Source organism: Equus przewalskii, chromosome 4 (genome assembly GCF_037783145.1).
Source record: "Equus przewalskii isolate Varuska chromosome 4, EquPr2, whole genome shotgun sequence".
Taxonomy (NCBI): Eukaryota; Metazoa; Chordata; class Mammalia; order Perissodactyla; family Equidae; genus Equus; species Equus przewalskii.
In genome coordinates, this window is record NC_091834.1 from 26,507,156 (window position 1) to 26,530,199 (window position 23,044).

Here is a 23,044-nt window from a genome sequence, read left to right on the forward strand (position 1 = left end):
ATATTTTATTAAGTCAAATTAAATCAACTTTATAAAAAAATTTGTGGTCAACTCATAAGGACTCTAATAAAGATTAGCTAATGTAATTAAAGTCTAAGTAGAATAACCCCTGGGTTCACTAAATACTGTTTCCTGCTTTAACATCTATTGGTTTTTCTTTCTGGTGCTCGATAATAAATAAAATTCATTGTGGAACACGGCAGGTTATTTATTAATATAAATATATCAGGTGAAACTGTTAGCCTAACAAATTTACTTCAAATGACATTTTTAAAATTTCTCAATCATAAGATGAAGACTTATTGAACTATTTGATAAAAAAATATACTGATTCTCTTATAACACTTGCTAAGTAATGTAATACGCCATAGTAGAATTTCAAAGTTCTGTTGAACAATAAAATCATAATAGGTGTCTATAATTTTACAATTGCAAAATTTTAGAAACTGGATTTTTAACGTTTACTAAAATAAATACCATGAAAATATGATAATTAGTTAGAAAATATAAATACAAATTATATTGTATTGGTGCAAGGTCACTGGAATTTTAATAATTTCAGCCTCAAAGGCTCTTCCAAAATATGCTCAGATTATCACTATTTTAGGAGGACTCACTACCCAAGACAGTAGCAATAATGAAAGACATATTAAAAGTAAACACCTTATTTATCTCAAATGCTGAATGATATGGCATATTGGCATGCATTTATTTTATAGTTATGGAAAAAATGCCTTCCTTCAAAGAGTAACTCCATTTAAACACTGAAAATTTATGATTCCCATGGGTTTTCATGAATGGGAATTCCTAAAGGTAAATTTACAAAAATAATCTCAACTGTCCGGCACTTTTACTGAAAAAATATTCATTGCTTGTGAACTCAATATCTAGAATCAGGAGGTTCTAGAATATTAAAAATAAGTATTAGATTGTTTAATAGGTGAAAATACTGACCATTGTTTGGACAGCATCTTATTGTCTCAGAAGCAAACATTCATTTGAAATGTAGCATTTCTTATGAAATCATAAGAAGAAAATAAAAATCATCATTGAAAATAATTCTAATACCTTGTTTGAAAAACAAAACCAAGAAAGTCTCTAACAAAAGAGTATTCTAAAGTTGAAAATATTATTCAGAATTGCTTAAAGTCCCATGAAATAAATCATCTTCATACAAACACCATCATATCAACATTAACATTAACAAACTCACTGCAAAACAAAGTCAAAATAATCAAAGTGATAAAATATAAACATAAATAAGAATATTATCTTACATGCAATGGATAATGCATAGCATGACCAGACCCAAACAGCATGCATGGAGGAGGCATTATCAGGAAGAATTGGCAATATGAAGATCATGTCCCAATCCAACATATAAAGACACAGAAAATAAAATGAAGTCATAAAAGAAAAATGTCAATGCATAACTTGTACTTTTTAAATGGCACTCTGGCTGACCATTTTTTAAAAGACCCATCACAGGCACAGTGATTGAAAAATTCAAAAGTAGAATGTTCTATGAAAGAACCAAGAGAGACTTAAGAACTGGAATCCAGTCCCTGTACTCCCCAAGCTTTTGTTTGATATTTTAAGTATCTAACATTTCTCATTTGTAAAATTTGAATATCAACTGACACAATGACCACACCATTTGTGGAACTAAAGTAAAAGGCGAGGTTGTTAACAAATTTTAAATTGAAATAATCAGTAGTTAGTATTATTAAAAATACTGCATAGTTCAAAAAATATTCCAAAAGTTCAGAAGTCTTGCGTGGTTGCTAGTTTGCCATTTGGGGTTTCCTTAAAGGAAAACAAAAATAAAACAAACTATTTATCAGGTTGTTTATTTTTTAATTATATCATAATATTTACATGCAATATTTGAAATTATGGCAAAAAATCACTAAAATGTACATGATTGCAAAAAGCATAATTGAAGATAATGCATCAAAAGAAACATGCAAGGAGAATAACATACAATGTAATATATCAAGAAAAGACATAAATATAATTTTAACCTCTATAAGAATCATAAAAGATAGGAAGACTGATGCAACAACATGAAATTCAAATTGTCAAAGATTTCTAGAGCTAGAAGGGAACTGAATTTGCTATTAACCCAGTGGTTCTGCACTTTAGAACAGCCTAGAGGCTTTCAAAACTAATTAGAAGGCTTACTCCCATCCCCAGCCAAATTAAATCAAATTTTCAAGAAATGGAGGCCAGAATCAATACATGTATTTAATTTCCTAGGTGAGTATACTGTGTGGAGTAGAAAACAATTATTAGTGCATCTCTCTTGTTTTTCTGATGAAGAAACTGAAGTACTATGGGGTTAGTGGACTACTCAAGGATGCAGGGTTAGCTATAAGAAGAACCAAACTAGAACTCAGCTCTACTAAAATACTTCTTTTTAAGAAATGATAGGCTTATACATAAAACCTTAAATAACAGTGAACTTTCTTTGGGATTATGAAATTCTTTTACTAAACTATATTGATTATTTTTAGTGTGCTTATAGAAATATGCATACATATAATAACGTTTAAACTTTACTGTCAACAGAGAAAATATTTCGCAGTGAGTTTGCCAGGCAAAACAAATTCACAATCTGAGGTGTTTTTAATTAGCTGAAGGGAAATTTCTCAAACTTCTAATCCAAAAATACAATTTCAGAAATTCAAAGAAATTTTGGCTTAAATTTTGTAGCTCATACTATCACATCAGAACTGTATTTTTATTTCCACTTAGAAGTTAATTTTACAAGCAAACTGTTAGGATTACATAGATTTGACATTAATTTTATAATATTTAATAAATTTATTTTTTAGAAGCCATCTCATTATGATTACTCTGATTATTAACATTATTATTACATAATTTGCCAGCCGTCTTTAGTTAGCCATTGCATACCCTCTGCCATCATTAATAACATTTTTGCTCCAGTTTATTGAGAAATGATGCTCATCTCCATCTCATGCTCTGGAAGCTTGATGTCACGAAAGGTGGCATTAATCATATGCTTTTAAGAAGAGAAGCTTAATTTCAACTTTGATTAAGCAAATTTGAAGGCACTGCTAACATCATTCACAGTTACCTGAAAATCGGGTCTCCTTTTTCTCAAATTAATTGTTGGTATACCTATACCAATAGGCTGAAGCAACACAAAGATGGTAATTCATCATACTACATGTCAACATAGGTAAGGGTTCTATCCTATAATCAATTTTGGTCAGATATTTTCCTTGATCAGAAAGAGGTATCATAGAGTTCATAAGGAGTCAATAAAAAAATGGAAGTTTAAAAATACTTTTAGTAAATACAAATGTTATGCTAGTAAAAATGCTCAAAAAGTTTTTTAGTAAAATGACTGCTTAGGGGCTGGCCCCGTTGCATAGTGGCTAAGATTGGGGTGCTCCACTTTGGTGGCCCAGGTTCACAGGTTCAGATCCCAGGTGCAGACCTACACCACCCATCATCCATGCTGTGGCGCCAACCCTCATATAAAATGGAGGAAGACTGGCACAGATTAGCTCAGGGTTAATCTTCCTCAGCAAAAGAAGAAGAAGAAGAAAAGAAGGACGAGGAGGAGGAGAAGAAGGAGGAGGAGTAGGAGAAGAAGAAGAAGAAGATTGCTAATCTTTTCCTTTTGTTCCTAGAAAAAAAGTGAGGAAGTGGGAAATGAGAAAGATGGTTTGTCTTATATAACTTTTATGCTGTTGTAAAACAAAAAAATAAGATTTTTTAGAATTTACATGATTCAAATGTGGTAGAAATACCATAGGATATTGAAAGGTCTTAAACTTAAAGTTTGTGCCTGTTTCCTGAAGTGATACCAAATGTTATATCTGTGGAGTTAATGGAGAATTCAATCACAACACTGTAGATTTATTTTAAATATTGACTTCTAAAATGTAGATTATGCATAATTTCCTTTACAACAAAAATTTCTTAAGATTGATCAAAATGAGATATCTAATAAGTATACCTAGTCTGGTCATATCAATAAAACAAAGTGGAATAAATTTAAAAGGTATTTTGGAATAAAGCAGGACCTATAATTCAGCATTTGTCAAAACGTCATGATAGAGGCAGTATATTTTGAGAAGATAAGTAATGATTCCTTAGAAAATTAGATGGGTAAAAGGTCCATAGCTATTTTATTTACTGACATTCTGGACTTTTTAAAGGACACTTGTTCTGCCTTCTACAAACTAGAAAATTGTACTGAAATAATTTGAATTAAGATTACAGTTTCAGGAAGGAAACACAAGGCATTCAGCAAAGAATACTTGCTGAATATTTAATATTATGTATCAGACTTTGACCTTGTTAAATAATAATGGGTACTATGGAACATAGCATTATTTTCCCTTACTTCTACTTGTATATTTATGATGAAAGAATTAAAATTAATTTTGTTAGTTTACTAGCTATCACCATATTGGTCCTTTGCATTTGTCAATTTCTAAAACAGCTGTCTTACACTATACCATCCATCCTTTTATGAAGTTCTTGTATCTCTCTTGTATCTGTTGATGGTGTATAGCACACACCATCACCCATAAAATAGAAATCTTAATGTTTAACCTGTTCATGATGAGAATTTACAAGCATATTTAATTCACAAGCATGAATTTCAGAAAAAAAGAATACATTGACTGTTCAAACATTTATTTCTAATGGGTTCCTAAAATAATCTTTTTCTAAATATGTTTCTGTTGCATATTTGCTTTTAATAATTTCCTATACAAAAATATGAAACGCTAACATAATCCTGAAGAAAAATCACCTGGGCTATAATAGGAATTTCTATAGAATTTATATTTTTTTGTAATTCTATGAATTTTAGTAAATTATTCCAAATATGAGGCCAAATATGTTAACATCAAAAAGTAATATAATTTTTTCTATATAAATATTGAGTATTAGTAGAAGAATGTAGAAAAGGGGAAAACCTTTTTAGAATTCTTACCTCTAAATGATGGATTATATATACACAACATATGTGCATTATTCTAATTAATCTTTTTTATTCTTTTGTCTATGATAGATTTTAGTTCCTTTTGGAGAAGGGGTTAAGACCTACAATCTTAAAATAGGGATCTTTCAGACCCTTCAGCACATTGCATTGTCACTGCTTTTAAATCACTTTAGTTATGGGAATATAACTTAAAATACACTGGATATACAAACAACAAACAATAATGTCACGAATCTACAAAAAAAATCCTAAAAAGATTTAAAACGATAAAGATTTTCAACTGTAGCAAAATCATAGAATGTTTAGACAATCATAAATAACTCTATTAAGAGGAATCTAACATGATGTGTTTATAGAGAGCTATGATGGACTGACAGTAACATGAAAAATGCCTATACCACATTTATAATAAAATACCAACTTTAAGAATAATGCAGGGTGATCAGCAGCTACAGCTGATTAGCAAATATTTAGATCATGATGAATTTTATACAGAAATAAGTTCCAAAGTGAGATGAATTCAAATAGAGACATCAATTATAACCATTTAATACGTTTTTGCATTCAACATCAATGGTCCCTAATTATTGATTTGAGCAATATTTAAAAGACTCAGCTTTATATGAGTGTATGTGTATGCATATGCTTGTGTGTGTCTTAAAATATCACTGAATTAAATATCCATGACTGGGGAAAAGGAGGTAGTATGCGTAAGTCTGCATATACTTCCATCCAGCATGGTTTAAAGTATCTTCAGTATTATCTTCAGTTAAAACAGCAACTTGAAGATGCTTATAAATTACAATTACATAGTAAGATTTTGCCGATTTTTACTTTTAGATAAATAAATTTTACCCTACCTGAGAAGCATTAATGAAAAGTGAAAAATATTTTATATCTTGGGAAAATAAGCATAAGGATTAGGATAAAATGGTTTATATATGAAATTTTATCATTTCCAGATAACTCACTGATTAATAGGCATTTACAAATTCTGAAAATCCCCTGGGTTTTACTTATTGAATTTCATACATATTTTTACAAGCCTGCTTGAAACCAGAAAGAAAAAAACTCTTGTAGATAAAAAGGAGAGACAATTGCCAGAAGAAAAGGGGAATGGAAAATGTGGCTTGTGCACAGAGGAACATTACTTATAACTTATCAGGTTCACACCCATCTGAGGCATCTCCTTCACTACCTTACAGCCTTAAGCAAAGTCCCAAGTGGGATGTGTGAAACTCAGCCACAGTGGGTGACAATGACTGCTTTTGAGATAGGACTAAATACTGGATAGGAATATTGGATAGCTAAATTGGTAAGAGGAAATGAAAAGGGCTTTTACACTTTCATATATTATAAACTGTGGTCTTGTACCTTATTAACATTACAGAAATAACATTCCCTTATACTCAGTGCTATATGGCGAATTTAAAAATGATGAACCTACAAGAGTAGGTTCATAAAAATGAAGAACCTACAATCATTAATTTTACAGAACATTAATCACTGTGAACAAATTATATACATACCTTTGGCTGAAGATTGGGATGTAATAAAACATAACCATTAGGATCAATTGCAAAATAATAGCCATTGGGGCACAGCTGAAAAATAATGAACATAACTTAGAGATCCCTGAATCACAATCAGAAATCTACATCCTTTAAAGAAAAATCTCAAATACACATTTTAAAGCATGAAGAAGGATAACACGGTATCTTTATATTGTATTTTAGAGATCCTTTTTAACATTTAGTTCCTTTACCAAGAAAACTGCACATAATTTTTGAGAATTACTTAAGTGCTTTATGCACAAGCTAAATTAGTACAGAGCTTTAAAAGAGAAAAGATACCAAAAGAGTAAATTGCATCTTACTGTAAAACGTGGTGTTAGTCTTTTAATATCTTCCAAAGACACATCAACTCCCATCACACCAAGAATCAGCTGGTTCTATAAGACAGCAAAAAGGTCGTGCATTTTATACCAAAAATTTACATCTTTCTACACAATTATTAATATAGTCATCCTTTTACTTGATGATAGTTGTATTCCATACCAGTATAAACATATACATATAAGGGTGAGGCGCTTTTGGTATCAGTTTATGACGATTCTCAGCTTTGACTGTCTTCCCACAACCTTATCATTATTACCATTTTGCTTAAAAAATGAAATCCTGATGCTTGAGGCTAAAATGTAAAAGATATATTAAAATTTTTATTGGCTATTTCTTGTATTTATTATCCTTAATATTTACTTTAATTGCTACTTTATAGTCAGCAACTGTAGCTCTGTATGTGTGTGTGTGTGTGTGTGTCTAGGTATATGAGGACTTCGTGGTGTATTATGATTAAGAAATCACAAAAATATCCAGATTAAAGATATTGGGCACTATGAATGAGAAAACAATGTATTTTTGCTGCTTATGGTACCTGTTATGTGTAACTATCCTGAAAAGTATGTGCCCTTATTCATAGTAAAAATAGCAGGAATCCTCAAAGCATTGTTTATGGTTGCTGCCAGCTTCTTATAAATACCAAACAATGGGCATTGTAATTTCAGTTGCAATCAACGAGGCTATGCGGCAAATTGCCATCATAATCCTCTATGGGACATCAAGATAGAAATAGAGTTAAAATTTAGAATCATGAATTTTTGTTTCAAATAGAATTATATAAATTATAAAATAAATTGAAATGTTACAAAGAAAATTATAAAATCCAATCGTTAATACAAGAACACTTTAAATTTTATGTAGTTACACATAGAGTGAGAAAGGTATGTCCACAACTATGCTCCTTTCCAGTGAAACAATCCCAATCTGAGCAAAAACTCCAAATTAAAGCAATCCTTTAGACAGTCCATATGAGGAGTGAGAGACTTACTCCTTTGTGAGTTACAATGTTTAGAACTCACAGATATTTAAGAACAGTACTGGGCCCTCAAAGAGGAATAACCAATGTTTTCTATGGCCACATTATTATAATAAGGAATTAAACTGAAGTTTATAATAACTGAACAAGTAATGCTTAAGTGCAATAGACTTCATTATACCATAAACTGGAAATAAATTTCCCTCAAATCAGGAAGGCCAACCCAACTATAAAATGAGTATTGAGTATTTACTATTAAAAACATCTTAACTTCTCCTGCACTCTTAACTTCCTTCTGATGCAAGCTAAGAAATAGGAATTCAACCCTACTTTTAAATCAAAAGTATTTAAAAAATAAGAAATTGAATTTAACAAGTAAAAGATATATATTTTTCAGAACTTCCAAAAGTTTAATTGGTAGCATTTTACTGCATTGACAATATTACCAGTTTAATAGAAATCAAGACTTCCGTGAAACTCATTCAGTATTTTTCCTGAATCTTGAAAAATAGAAAAAAATAAGGGACTATTCATTTAAATCAGATCCTTAAGTTAGATAATGATTAAAAAAATACTGTATGAATGCGAGTTGGAGGAAGAATGATTCAGTAAACATATTTATATACACCTGGTACAAACATCACCATGGTTTTGTTCTTTGGATTTTCTTTCTAAACTCCATGCATTTTAAAAATATGCACACAATAGTATTGCCCATTAATCATGCAATTACTCCCAGAGTCTGAACTTGTGTTCTCATCAGGTCATAGTTTTCTAAATAAGAGTCAAGTTGAATCTTGGCTCTGGGGAAACAGACAACTTGACCTGCATTTCCTTTTTCCCAGGTGGTTATCACACAGGCAGCTGTTGCCTTTTACTTCTGGCCTCACAAGACAGTTACATTGCATGTATTTCCTTATAGAAATATCTTATCCACATTGAGCTTCAACGTCATAGTTTATCATTTATTATTATTAATTTTATCAATTAACTTTTAACCTTTAAGTTTGTCTTATTTTCAACTTGGCCAGTTATGTTGAAGACCGGAAGAGTTCCAGTAATGACAAGTCCCAGTTCCTAAAAATAGATTCAGAGAGAAAAAGCAAATTAAAACTACAATTTAAACTTTGTCATACTGCATTAGTCTATGATATCTGACATAGCATTATATAGTTACTATATTAAGAGCCACAAAAAACTAGTAATTGATTTGAAAGCTTATTTAAAAAATCAATGAAAATGTCTGTGAAATAATCAGGATCTTTCAGGCAGCAATTGAAGCATGCAGCATTTAAAATAATACTCTAAGAAAGTATTGCAAATAACTTAAAAAAAAATCAAATGACACTAAACATTTCAGTAACTCTGCCCCTCCATTCTTTTTTTTTACAGTGATAGTTCACCTAATATCAGGGGCCTCCATGAGTAGAGTGATATTGAAATATTATTTCAAGAGATTTACCCTCCTTGGTTGTTGTCATTCTTAATTTTTTTCATGCCCTAAGCCAAGGTTTTCATGCTAAACCACAGATGTTAGCAGAATAACATTATAAATAGAAGAAATAAGCTATTGAGACTGCATTTCTGGGCTATTCTAGGTAAATACTATGCTGTCTAAGAGAAGCAATATTGCATCTAAATACTCTCCAAAATAAATAGCACTTTTTCACAAAGTAAAATGATGTAGACAAGACAACTGCAAGCATCAAATATAAAATTTTAGTCATGAAGCTGTTTAGTATAACAAAAATAATGACATACTATTGTTATGTAGATAATTTCATATATTAAATGAATTCATTGAGATTAGTTGAAATAAACTGATTTTCCAATCAGAGGTTGCTTTTGTTATTACTGACATCTTCAGCAATTATATATTTTTTTACCACTATTTCATGTCAAAGTTACATTTTTAACAAATTACTCTTTAAAATAATTTTAAAATTATTGTTGAAAGTATTTTGAATTTTCTAAAATGAGAAAATATTAATCTTCATGTGAATAATGACCCCAAATCCAAATTTCATGACCCCTATTCTCATTCCAGAAACAGCACAGTGTCATGGAGAAAATGTCTTAGGTTATGGTTTAAATTTATACATGTGGGAAGCCCAAAAACAATGGGAACCGGATTAGTGAGGAAGAACAATCATAGAGACACTTTCAGCAGAACAAGATACCTGATTGTTTGGGACAAATAAAATTAAGAAAACAACTACATGTAGGTGCGTGATGATGATACACATATTAGTTCTCTATTTTGTCCTAAGCAAGAATATTCAACAATGAAAACATCTTTAATTAAATATGTGAAGTAATATTCACAATGAAAGCTTTCCATCTCAATAAAGTCAGATTACAGATAATTAATAAAATTAGTATCCAAAAGAAAATTCAGGAAAGATTCCTTTTGGCAAATTTCCTATTTAAGTTCTAACGTATATGCTTAGTTTTACAAATACTAACATGGTATAAGGTAAGGTATATATGGCTACAACCTTTTTCTTTGCATCACTTTTGCATCTATATAGAATACATAATTTGCTTCCAAATATGCTAATTTGTGTCCTAAAATGAGATACTAGACTTCTAACATTTTAAACAAATTCATGGATGAACTCATTGGTCCAACTTTAATTTTCTCCCTCATTTATTAAGCAGACAAAAAAATTGTACTCCATTCCTAGACATTGTACAAATCTCTAGAGGATAAAAAAGGCAAATAAGATTTCTGCTCTTCTGGAATTTATTTGATATTTATTTTCTAGAGTCAAACTCTTTTCGATCTCTCTCTTTTTAAACAAAGAACCTCACTTTATCTCTCAAATAAAAGGAACCGTCCACAATATTGTCCCAGTCTTGTTTCTGTCCTTATTTCCCATTATCTCCAAAAGTGACTGAGGTATCACTCCTTCAGTATACCCAGCATTTCCACAACTTTCATACTGTACTCCCTTTGTGTGGTTTCAGTTCTCATCACCAACTGCAGAAACCTTACCTGGACTCACATGTTCAGCTAAATAATGTCACCATCTCTTTAACTTCACCCTACTCCATTCCCCAATATATGGCTACTTTCTTCTGAATTTCCAGAGCCCTTTTCATTTTGCTCATTTACTACATTTGTCTTAGAATATTTTTACATCTTCCTTCTTAACTGTTAATTTGACCAGCATATATTTTGAATCTGCTATGTGCAAAGATTATAAATAAATAATTGGATATACAAGATGGGTCACCTTTCCTTCTGCAGTCAGTAAAAAGAAAACTCCACATGTCCACTGAATAACCAATTCATGTGCCTCATTTTTTTTCTTGTTTTACATTTAGTTTCAGCTTATAGAACAGCATATTTAAAACGAAAATTTCTTCTTAATGTCATTTGTGCTATCAGTGAGAACCTTACCAACAATGCAGACATGCTGGTTAATGAACTTCTGGTCATAGGACATACAACAGGGCATAATTGTTGACTCCTCCTATCATACTCTGTCCTGTTATAGATTTGGAAAAGCGAAACATTTTGACCATAGCTTTAGATGACCATGTGACCTTAAATAAATACGTGATGTCAAGAAAGAACACTGGACAGTAATTTTAGCTAAGACTCGAGGTAAGCAAGCTTCACTTTATCTTTCTCAGCATGCAAGGCTGCTGCTAATAGTGCCTATTCTTCTTCTAACTTCCTTTATATGTTTATTTTACAAGAACCAAATGATAAGCAATTCTAAACGGATTGCATTTTGCCCTTTGGGTTCATCCCTGCATTCAGAAAAGTAGTATCAGCATCTAATTGAACATATAATTTCCAAGTAGGAAAAAGGGTTATTGAATCAGCATTTACTTTTCAGGGCTTAGTATTTTGATTCTCTCCAATATATTACATTAGTAAAATCATTAATAAAGCTTTCTTATTAAGATTAAGCATGTGAATAAATCTAAAGTATGATAATTACTATCTATAACTTTCATATCAGAAAAGTAAAAATTACGTTAAAACAAGATTTCTCAACTTCAGCTCTACTGATGTTTTGAGCCGGATATTTGTTGTGTGTCTGTGGGGAGGGAGGTGTCTTGTGCATTGTAGGATGTTTAGCACCATCCCTGGCCTCTATCCATTACATGCCAGTAGCAACCCCTACCCACTCCAGTCATGGCAATTAAAAATATCTATAGATATTTCCAAATAACCTGTGAGGAACAAAATCATTCCCAGTTAAGAACTACCACTTTGAAATATGATGGAATGCCTGTACTAAAATTTCGATTGTGCAATGGACAACTTAAGACGTTTTTATTACTTTGTACCGGATTTGATCACCTCAATGGCCTATTTCCATAAATATCTGGCGTTGAATCTAAAGCAAGAGATTATACATGAAGAGGTGATTAGATTTGTGATGATTTCAGAGTATGGTAATTTTTTGCCCGTCTGCATGTACTTCTGAGTTTGTTGAGTCTGGCTTGAGTTATGGAGGCTATACATGCTTCTGTTGGCTGAAGTCTACTTTAAAAATACTTTCTTCAAAATTATTGTTCAAAATATGCAGTAACAGGAACTAATTCTCTTGACTTTCAGCATTTTTTACATAATAATTTGAAAAGTTATTGAAATTCCCATAAATTCAAGATTCTAGGTTGGAAATCTACATTCTCAATGGATCAACTAGAAAATAAAATAACACTTTGTGATTCTCAACTATACACAAGTCTAGGCTTTTGTGTAAACTATCTAAATCCTAGCAAAGAACGTTGTGATAAAGGAATTTTAGAAAAGGTTTAATGAAGAGGAAAGAAGAAATGTCACCTAGTAAGAAGTAGAAATCAGCTGTGTGCTTTTGTTATACAGTCTTTGGTTGAACAGCCAACCTCTTACCAGTGCATCCAGGTACACATTTGTCCATTGGACTTGCTTAGCTTTGTCTCCTGCTAAAACCATTGGTCTTCCCAGGACATCCAAATATTCCTAGTTATGAAGAAAAAGAGGGGAATTGAAAACTAGGAATGCCATGTTAAAAAATAACATCTTCACAGGGGAAAAATTATCTAGAGTTAAAAATGAAGCTGGAATCAAAATTATTAAGAGGGTAACTACATAATCTTTTAATTCCTACTTTGGGTACGCCATAAATGGTATGTCTACATATTTTGAATCAACAATATTTGACATATATTATTTGGACATTATACCTACCCCAGTTCTTTTCTAGCAACAATCAAGACATTCTATTTCTGAGGTACAGCCAATGATAAGTGAAATACGTTCCTTGTGAATTGTTTTATGTTAACCTAAACTATTTAAAGCTTTGTGATTTACTGGATGGAACTGCACAAATTTGAAATAATAAAGCAGCCACATACTTGTTTTCATATCAAAGATTGTTTGGCTGAAATTCAAAACTACAGTTAAACATATTGAAATATTAATGAAAACTGTGCCAAATCTAGACATCAGACTCAAATCAAATATAGCCGCTGTTTCATTTCAACATTCAACATATTCAATATCTGTTTCTACAAATGCCGTGTTATTTATGCTAAATTTTGACTTGCTCTATTTTGTGGATCCTCAGTTATGTTTAAAATTGAATAATGATTTTAAATAGGAAGTTAAGAATATTTAAAAATAATATATATTTAGATGAAAATAATTGCTTTAATCTATAAAACAGAAATCTATTTCAACTGAATGGTTGTAGAAAAATCATTTCCCTGTTGTGAGTGTATTTTAAATAGGTAAATATATCTAGACAGGTTATTTGGAATGTATCTAAATTCTGACCAGGACCTTGTATAATTTGTGCAAAATAATTATTGTTTAATTTTCTATGTGGTACCTACAACTTGAAGAAATTTATTTCAATGATTTGTAATAGAACCAAGTACAAATTACATGACATGAGATTATTAGGAAATTTTACTTACTTTATATGATGTTTTTAACATCTAAGAACAATACACTCTTTTTTTTATGTGAGTTTTAGATGTTTGAAAACCCTTGGAATATTAATGAAATAAAAACCAATACATTACCAGGATACTCATCATTTTGTTACAAATATAGTATTTTGTTACAAATGTAATATATGAATTTCTGCATTTTCACTTATTTTCTCCATATTGAACATATTTAAAAGCAGAAAATAAATATGTTAGGCTTTGAAAAAATAGTGTAAAAAAGTTTTAAATAACCATACCTGAGTATTGATTCTTATTGCTCCAATGGAAGGAATTTCATAATAATAACCTGAAACATATATACATATTTATATTATAATAAAAGGCTACAAAATTATTTCATGGCTTTGTAGGAGAAAAGAGCATTTTTTCACTTTAATTTAGTAAACACTAAAAGACCAACACCACTGATAAATTTGGAAAATGTTTGATTATTCATAACAAATGCACAGGCTTTATGAGAAATTTCACTACATCTCTTAGATTGTATAAAATAAATGTTACTTTCTACAAAGTAGTAGGGAATGTGGGGTCATTAAAAATATTTTTTTCATTGTAGAAATTATTAAAGATGCATGATAATGTGTATCAGATAATCATTATATGTATATCAAATGTTTGCCTAAATATAACTTTCAGGATAAATTTAGGTTATTTTTATTGCTGTGTGATCACAGTTTATTTTTCAAGTAACGTCTTGTTTTTTCTGAGTACAAAGGAAATATGGGCTCACTACACAAAATATGAATTACCTAGGAATGTACACAAAGACATTAAAAAAACAATAATTTAACCATTCAGAGAAAAAATATACATAGATGCTACACTTTCTTATATCTAAGTTTTACATAATTCAGATTTTTTTTCATTCTTAATTTTTTCATGTAAGGCTATATTTGATGAGCATCATTAAGTATCACTCAATAAAATATATCCCTTTATGAATATACAATAATATGATCAGAAGTCTGAATTTTTATAACGTAACACTAATGTCAAAGTTTGCTGTATTGTGTTTTCTCTATAGAAAACATGTTCCACATCTTATTCTTGCCTTAATTCCTATAAAAACTAGCTACAACTTTAGATTATTTTAAATCATAATACATAGAACTAACAACTACCAAGTTATTTTTCTTCTAATAAAATGTTGTCAAGAAAACAGATCTGTTACCTTTATTTTCACAGGCCATCCACTGAATAGGTCCTCTGTCATAGTTATGTTGACCAACTGAAAACGTGAATACACGTACCTGGTGAATTGAAAAATAGCTATCTGTTAGGCTGCATGCAATTTAATCGAATGGCAAAACAAAATAGTTGAAGTAAAAAATAAATAAAAGCACGTTTTTCGGTTGATTTATGTGACAAGAAAAATCGAGGCCAGTGAAACATTCAGGAAGGCACCAGAGGGAAACCACATAACCTACTCTAAACATAGACTGCAGTTACTACATTTAAATTAGTGGTAGGGTGCCTGCGCCATACCCTGATCATGTGGAGGGATCATGACTAAGGTTTCATTTAGTAGAAATGGCATCTTTCAGGTCCAACCACAACTTTACCTATCTCACCTGGTTAAAACATATTATCCACATATCTAGTCACTGCAAAAGAACAAATATCCCAATTTCATAGGTGTGTGGCTATAAAAATGTCTACAGAAAGGAGGTCATTGTACTTTTAGTTGCTTAAGGCAATTAAACTTAGTGATGGTTTCACTACTTTCACACCATGGAAATATTTAGCATGCACATGTATGATTATGTTAGTTATATTTCTTATTTTCTATAAAAGATGACTAGCATATACAGATAAATATTTTAAGCTCCCAGAATTTTTAAAAAAGAATCAAAATATTGACTGTTTCTAACATGCTATAACATATGCAAATATTAAAAAATTCAATTGAGATAGTTTGTAAATTGCAGCAAATTAATATTTATTGGAAGCCATTGAATTTAAATAATAGTATAAATGTTTAGAGGATAAATTCAATGATGTCAACAAACATTTAATAAAATGGCTATTTAACATATATTGACTTATACCAATTTAGCAATTTAGCGATCTAGGTAAATCAAGATTCTAAGTTCAACATTTTAGCTTTTTCTAAAGATAAACGTGCGGAAGATCACTTTTCCACGAATTCATGTTCTGGTTTGAACTATGTTAAAAGCTTTTCCCTAATTCATGTTGATTGACTGTTTGAATTGAAATTTTCTAATTGTTTTGTCTGTTTCATCTTTTGCACATGATTGCAGAGCACAAATCTCAAAAGAGACTTCACATCTGTTCTCTGTTCTTTTTACTGGTCTTGGCCACACAGAAATCACATCATAACAATCCTTGCCCTAAAATGTACATTGGGGATGTTGCTTTTTCACTTGTAAATTTTTATGTGAGCTCCCCTTAAGTCTTCTAGGATTGCCTTAGCTAGTTATGTAGGAAGCCATTTAGTGGACACCTCTGAGTTTTAATCACCTCAAGTTGTAAGGAGAAATGACTTCTTCTAGGTTAACAGCAGAAGTTGGTGAGACTTATCCACCTCTCTTTTGTCTCTTTCTCTCTCTCGATTGCTCAAAATGCAAAAAGTTCATTTTCTTAAATTCTTCAGTTGGGTAATTTTTGGGGCTGTCTGTATATTTCATTGTTGTGTTACTACTTACACAGTGGAACTTATTCCTAAATAGAATATTTTTATAAAAAGGTTGGCCACCCTACTGATAATACAATTTAACTGCCATACCTTAAACAATAGTCATATGAATTCAGGGCAGAGAAATAATCCAGATGCTCCAGAAAGCACTTGGAGATCTTCATTATAATTACCATTTGAAAACATGTCTCAAATTTTCAATTTAAAGCACTACTTTGTCTAGTTGATCCTGTTACCACAACAGTGTTCTAGTAAAATATTTTACATAAAGTACTTCTCAGTAAAAAGAAATAAGACTAAAATAATTATTATATCTATGTCTCTGGAAGGTAAGAGACATATATATAATCATTGTTATTATTGTTATTGGAAGTTATTTTTAATAACATAGAGGCTACACTTAGACACACACAGTGTGATTATTTTGACCGATGTTAGTCATCAAATAGTCCAAATAAACACTTGGTTAAAAGACAGACTAGTAAAAGAAGTTTGTTGCTTTATTTATTTTACTACAAACGTTTTGCCTAACTCCCATGGTTTGCCTACGTGGAGCCCTCAAAGGTTGTCCAAGTCAAGGACCTTGGATCAGTGTTTGGTGTGGAAGTGTACAATCCGTTCACAATTAACTATAATTTTATAAAATTTTTAAACACTAATTTTTTTTGGTCTCTGTTCTCTTTCACATAGGTCCTTGCCTATTTGAACATTAGTAGCTACATTAACTGACTGAGTCATTCCCATATTATAAATGTATAATTTGTACCCCTTGTCCCAATTTTTATTTGCCTTGATGTAGACATTTTTAAAGACACTATTTTTCTGAAATTTTTCTCTTAGTGGTTACTAGAATCTTAAGAATTACAAATGCAACCTTCTTTTTATAATTTCTGCAACTGCCATACAATATTTACAAAATCTTTCTAATATATCCAAGATGCTTATTTGTATCTCAGGCTGTGTGTGTGTGTTGTATACACATACATGCACACAAAACACATGTATATATTTAATGATTTTATAGACTATCTTAGAATTTTCAGAAAAGATTTAAAAATATATATTTAGTTGAGAAAAAGTTTAATATAAATCACTCAAAATTTTTAATTCTTTATATGATAATGAAAAAATCAATATAAACATTATTTCAATTCCAGATGCCATACCCATGCTTAATTTGACTTTGCTTTACATATTTTGGCTAATCATGTAATAAGAATTTTAACTTCATTGATTTCAGAAATGTGCAGCATACATTTTATAGTACATGTACATAATAAATTGGTGAAATTTAAAAAACATTTTTTGTGCAATAACTTTCCACTTAGAATTGTAGCTAGTCTTCCTTCTATTACATGCTCTATTACTGCCACCCTGTGGAACAGTCAATGAACTAATTCTAAAATTCCAGATGCCAAAATCCACAGAGATGATCACCATCTCCCCATTCTTCTGATGTTTTCCACTTGTTTACTTTCACAGTTTTTATTAAGCTATAATTTGGGAGAAAGAAAAAATAAAGTGATGCCTTGAAATATGCACAATTTAAAAATCAAGGTAAATTACATTCTCAAAGATGTATACTTTTAGAGTTCTTTTCTTATTAGTGCATTTGCATGATCTTACATAAAAACAAATAAAATGACATACAAAATATCTTGAAATACTTAATAGGAAGTCACACAAGTGACATACTTCATCTAAAATTTCAATTGCGTAAATTAGTTACTCTACACTCTGTCTACAGCAAGGCAAAGTCAACTTTTGTGGAGAAAACATTCCTTTACTCACGCCTAGAAGTACATTTATAATCACAATACTAGATTCATGCAACAAATGCATTATGTTTTAAGTGAAATGATCCTAGAAAACTTGGTAAATGTTCCTCAAGCAATCTGTGTGACTTTAGATAGGCTAATGTTTCAAAATGTTTACTTCTGTGAGGGTCATATATGAAACATATGCAGTTATAGAAAGGCTTTGAAAAATATTTTTCATAATGCTGGAGCTCAGATCTTTAACAGAAATAACATGGGAAGGTAGTATTGAATAAACACGGGGTTGGGTTAAAACAGTTCCATGATTGCACTACTGTATCTATTGCGTCTATTGTAGTGCCTTACATATAAATGGAAGCAAATATTTATTAAATGAAAAAAAGTGAACAGCCAAATAAGTGGTCTCAACTTCTTACCAGAAGGATCTAAGACAAGCTTTGGTGTGTTCTAACATACAAATCAGTTCATTACAATAGAGCAGAACCCAAACTGGGCTGGTAGTTGTCTTGTGTTTTGTAATTTGGGCAGTTTCATTATACTTACATCATAGTAAATTCTTAATCATTTCATTTTATATTATGCAGACTTGTTTAATGGAGTTGAAAAAAACTTTCCAGGCAAAATAAATTATACTTAATACATATATGATTTAAGTACTGCATTATTCCTAGAGAATGAAAAAAATTTCTCATAATTCTTGACCCATGCTTAGTTACATAAGTATATTCATAAAGGCAATAGTAATTTAAGAACCTATTTAATAAAATTAAACTTAATTAAAAATCAGTCTTTATTATTTGCAAATTTACAAAATTTTGCCTTGAGGTGTTTGAAAAACCAATTTTTCTCTGAACAGAATATCATAATTCCAGTACTATAAAGTTGATATGTCAAGCCTGGCCTACTTGATTACAGAAAATTTTTAATTAACAGCAAATCTGGTTATTAAAAAATGGATAACTGATTTGTTCCATAATATACTACTGATTTATAACTTAATCCTACAACTCTGGACTTCTGCTAATCCTGTTTTTTATTTTGTTTTGTTTTGTTTGTTGAAGACTAAAATACTTGTCTTCAATTAAGATTTTTCCAAAGCCACAGGGTCAACCTATTTTAAAAAGCCATAGGAATTTGTTTCCCAGCAGAACCCAGTTACTGGAAACTGTCACCTCAACAATTATCAGTTACCCAGAGTTCAAGTTTAATATACAATAGGCAAATCTCCAAGGAATAATGAAAATGAGACTATGAAGAAAGGATGCCAATAAAACTAAAATTAAAACTTTAGCTAATGAAACATGACAGAAAAATGATGTCAGAAATGAGTTTTATTAATTTACTGTATGTACTAAAATTTTTGGCATTAAGCCTATATAAATACTAGATTGGACTGAATATTTTAGAACAGAATTCTACAGTGGAGAAAATTCTACAGAATTCCACAAATAGACCAGAATCTAGAGCATCTGACTAATGCATATCTCTAGTTTTATACCATTATGAAATAAATAAAGGTGTCCAAATTCACCTTTCACACTTATATTTATAAAGCTTGATGATCTGAAAAGTACTTGCAGCCTGCAGAGTTTTGACGGCTTAGTTTAATCCATCTTAGCCTGTGTGTTAAGGCTATGAGAAGCATGTCTCTTACTGGTAAAGTCTTGCTGTCCAACTAGAAGAAAGACTCCTGTGTGGTCAGATGATGATTGGCATAGCCACAGGGCTGCCTGGGAGAAAGAGAGACAGATGACCACCCAGGTCCATTGGCATAGCGACAGGGCTACCCAGGAGAAAGAGAGTGATGGATGGCCAGCCAAGTACATTCCACAGGAGGTTATGAAATTGGGACTGTAGATCATTTGAATTCTTGACTGCCACTTAGTAGTCATGTGACTTTCAACAAGTTACATTACTTCTCAAATTTTGGTTTTATTTCCAAAATGGGGATGATGTTGATGGTAATAATACTTTTATCATATTACTATTTCAGTTGTAAATGAAATGATACATGTAAAGCATTTATATTATATGGAAAATCATAAACTAAATAAATATTAGCTATGGTAATGAAGAAGATGATGATTACATCAAATACAGTCAAACTACCAGAATTCAATGAGGTAATGTTTTCCATTAGTAGGATATTAGCCATTCATTCTTCAAAAAAGAACTTAAAGTAACTCAAAATAACACCTTTCTAGAGGAACAAATTCAGCTTACTTTCCTACATTTACAATGAACTCTGAAGAAAAAGGACCAATATTGTGTAAATACTATTGCATCCATATGAAATATATCTATATAAAATTTCCCAGGATCTGACAGAGGCAAGAATTTAATCAGCGTCTGTTGAATTTTTTCAAGTAAATAACACAAAAAAACTTTAAAAAGAAAAATAAAATGTAGCAGTCACGTAGGTTTTGCATACATGATCTTAAAAACTAAGCTGATATTTTTCTCACGTCTTACATATGGGTACGTAATACAGATACCTTCCTTAGGATTATATTGGTATTTTTAAGTTTACCACAACTATAATGAATCACTCTCACATTATCTGATTATAAGGAAGTAATTTCGGATTGCCCTTCCTTCTGCATGCACTCATAGTACTTGATAAAGGAGGAATAAGCTGTGGGCACACTGCATTTCCAAGCAACTTGTAGCTCCGCAAAGACTACCTCAGCTGAGAGAAAATAAGCTATATGATGATTAATTTCAGATGTTCTTCTTGGGTAATGCCAAATATTTCTGACAGTAATAATAAGAATACTCATGAAAACCTATGTGTTGGACTGATTAGGGTGAATGGAAAGGCACCATCAATACAATCATTCTTTATATAAACTTAAGCCTTCTCTATTTACAAGATGACATATGCCAAGAGTGGAATATCAATTTTACTCCACATTCCAATTATACAGGCAAAATTATTGTTTTAAATGATTTTTAAAAGAACAAAGCTATTGAGTTTTTTCTAACATTTATGAGTTTCTTATAGTTAACCTTAGAAGTATATTTGTTGCATATTTACCAATATGTCCAAACTATCAGTAAATATTAGTAACTACTGTGCTTCAAGTCCTGTGCTAGCCTCTAAGGATTCAATGGCAGGTTTACAAACTAACAAAGCTCCTACTCATGGATCTTATAATAGAAGAGAGTTCAAAATAAAAAGTGAACAAATACATAATTACAATAATCAAAAACAGTAATCTAGAAGAAAGAAAACAAATAGGAAAGAGGGTGCTGAAATAGAGAGTGACAAAGGAGGTGTCTGGGGAAAGGGAAGTGCCCTAGAGAGACTGAGCAGGGAAGACTCCCCTACAGAGACACATTGGAAGCAGAGTTCTTAATCTGAGAAGAAGGCAATTACAGAAAAAGCAGAACAAAGCGCCTTTTCTGGTATGGCATTTTAACATAAATAATGGACAATCCTAATTCTGGGTTGTTGTACAATTCTACCTAGAAATTATTTCAAGTGCATTTTCTGCACTCTAAGATTTATGTCATGTTACATATTTTGTGCTTAATGTCATATTTAATCTCATTTTTCATTAGATTTGTTTTAGGTACTAAAGACTCTATAAAATGCATGGAGGTAATATTGCTTAAACCTGAAGAAAAGTTACCTGATAAGATTTTCCTTAGTTTAGGGCATTAATTGTCAACATTAATTTTATTCAAAGAGAAACGAATGTCAGTAAATCTGTCAGAGACAAGGACACACACACACACACACACACACACATCATGCCTTTCCAAGCTGATGACCTCTCTATTGGTAGACTCAATGTTACACTGTAGTTATACAGTATATACAGCGATACAGTAATTCTAGCATAAATAATATATTTCATTTTTATAAATAAAAGTATAATTCCTATTTTAAAGCTGAAAATATTTCGGCAACTGTTTAAAGTAGCAAAATATCTGAAATGAAACTGTTTGGAAGCAGTGCATATGTCAAACAGTATTAAATATTTTACAAGTCTGAATGCCGTTTAGTATCATATGTTTGAACATTCCTTCCAAAGGCTTCGTTCTTGCCTGATGGAGAAGGCAGGCAGATACAGTGGAGAAGGCAGTGAATTATTTTCCCTGCCATCTGTTGAAAAACTAATTGACAATTTTCACTCTTACTATATAAAACATACACATAGTCAATCATTTGTGACTTGCTTTAGATTTTTGTAGGCTATAAATTATTTCTTTCTACTTTGGATCTGACAGAAAAATAGCAAAGACTTTTTCAATCACTTTTTAAAAAATTTAAAAAACAATAATCCAACTATTGCCAAGTGATTATAACTTTAGCTATGCATTCTTTATTTTGAAATTTATTTTATATCTATTATATGCTTTTTTCAATTTGTTCTTCTCATTCAATTCATTAGTTATTTTGAAATTTTCATTTTATTAATTTTGAATGCCTTTTGATTTTTTCATTCATCCTCAGAATTAAGCTAAGACTCAGAGAACTATTTTCTAGTTAGCTAGACAACCTTAAGTGTGTCTTGCCAGCCGATCTCTTAGCTGTTCTACAGAAAGGCACATACTTTAATATGGCTAAGCCTGGGAATTAGCTTTCAACTCTGTGTCTGGTTTTACTTTCCTTTATTCATTTGTTTGGATTCCATGATATAGTTCATTTTCGTTTTGGCACCATTTTTAAGGAAGTCTCGTACACATGGGTGAGCCCTAAGGAATGGTGTTGCTGCAGGTAAAGATTAGAAAGTGAATGCATTTTAATTTGGAACAGCTGTGAGAAAAGATTAACAT

At 31.0% G+C, this 23,044-nt stretch overlaps 1 protein-coding gene across 19 annotated transcripts in view; it reads right to left on the minus strand.

Moving 5' to 3' along the window:
• Positions 1-23,044, minus strand: part of CACNA2D1 (calcium voltage-gated channel auxiliary subunit alpha2delta 1) — a 515,258-nt gene that overhangs the window by 58,847 nt on the left and 433,367 nt on the right. For 10 of the 19 annotated variants that reach the window (XM_070617290.1, XM_070617294.1, XM_070617291.1 and 7 more), the window contains 6 exons: positions 14,997-15,075; positions 14,062-14,111; positions 12,741-12,830; positions 8,864-8,941; positions 6,867-6,941; positions 6,520-6,594 (listed from right to left, as the gene is read on the minus strand). In XM_070617290.1, the coding sequence (XP_070473391.1) occupies positions 6,520-6,594; positions 6,867-6,941; positions 8,864-8,941; positions 12,741-12,830; positions 14,062-14,111; positions 14,997-15,075 (447 nt within the window). Of the gene's footprint in view, positions 1-3,103; positions 3,662-6,519; positions 6,595-6,866; positions 6,942-8,863; positions 8,942-12,740; positions 12,831-14,061; positions 14,112-14,996; positions 15,076-23,044 lie in introns of those variants that run through there. The other 9 variants (XM_070617288.1, XM_070617286.1, XM_070617287.1 and 6 more) reach the window with 2 other exon arrangements.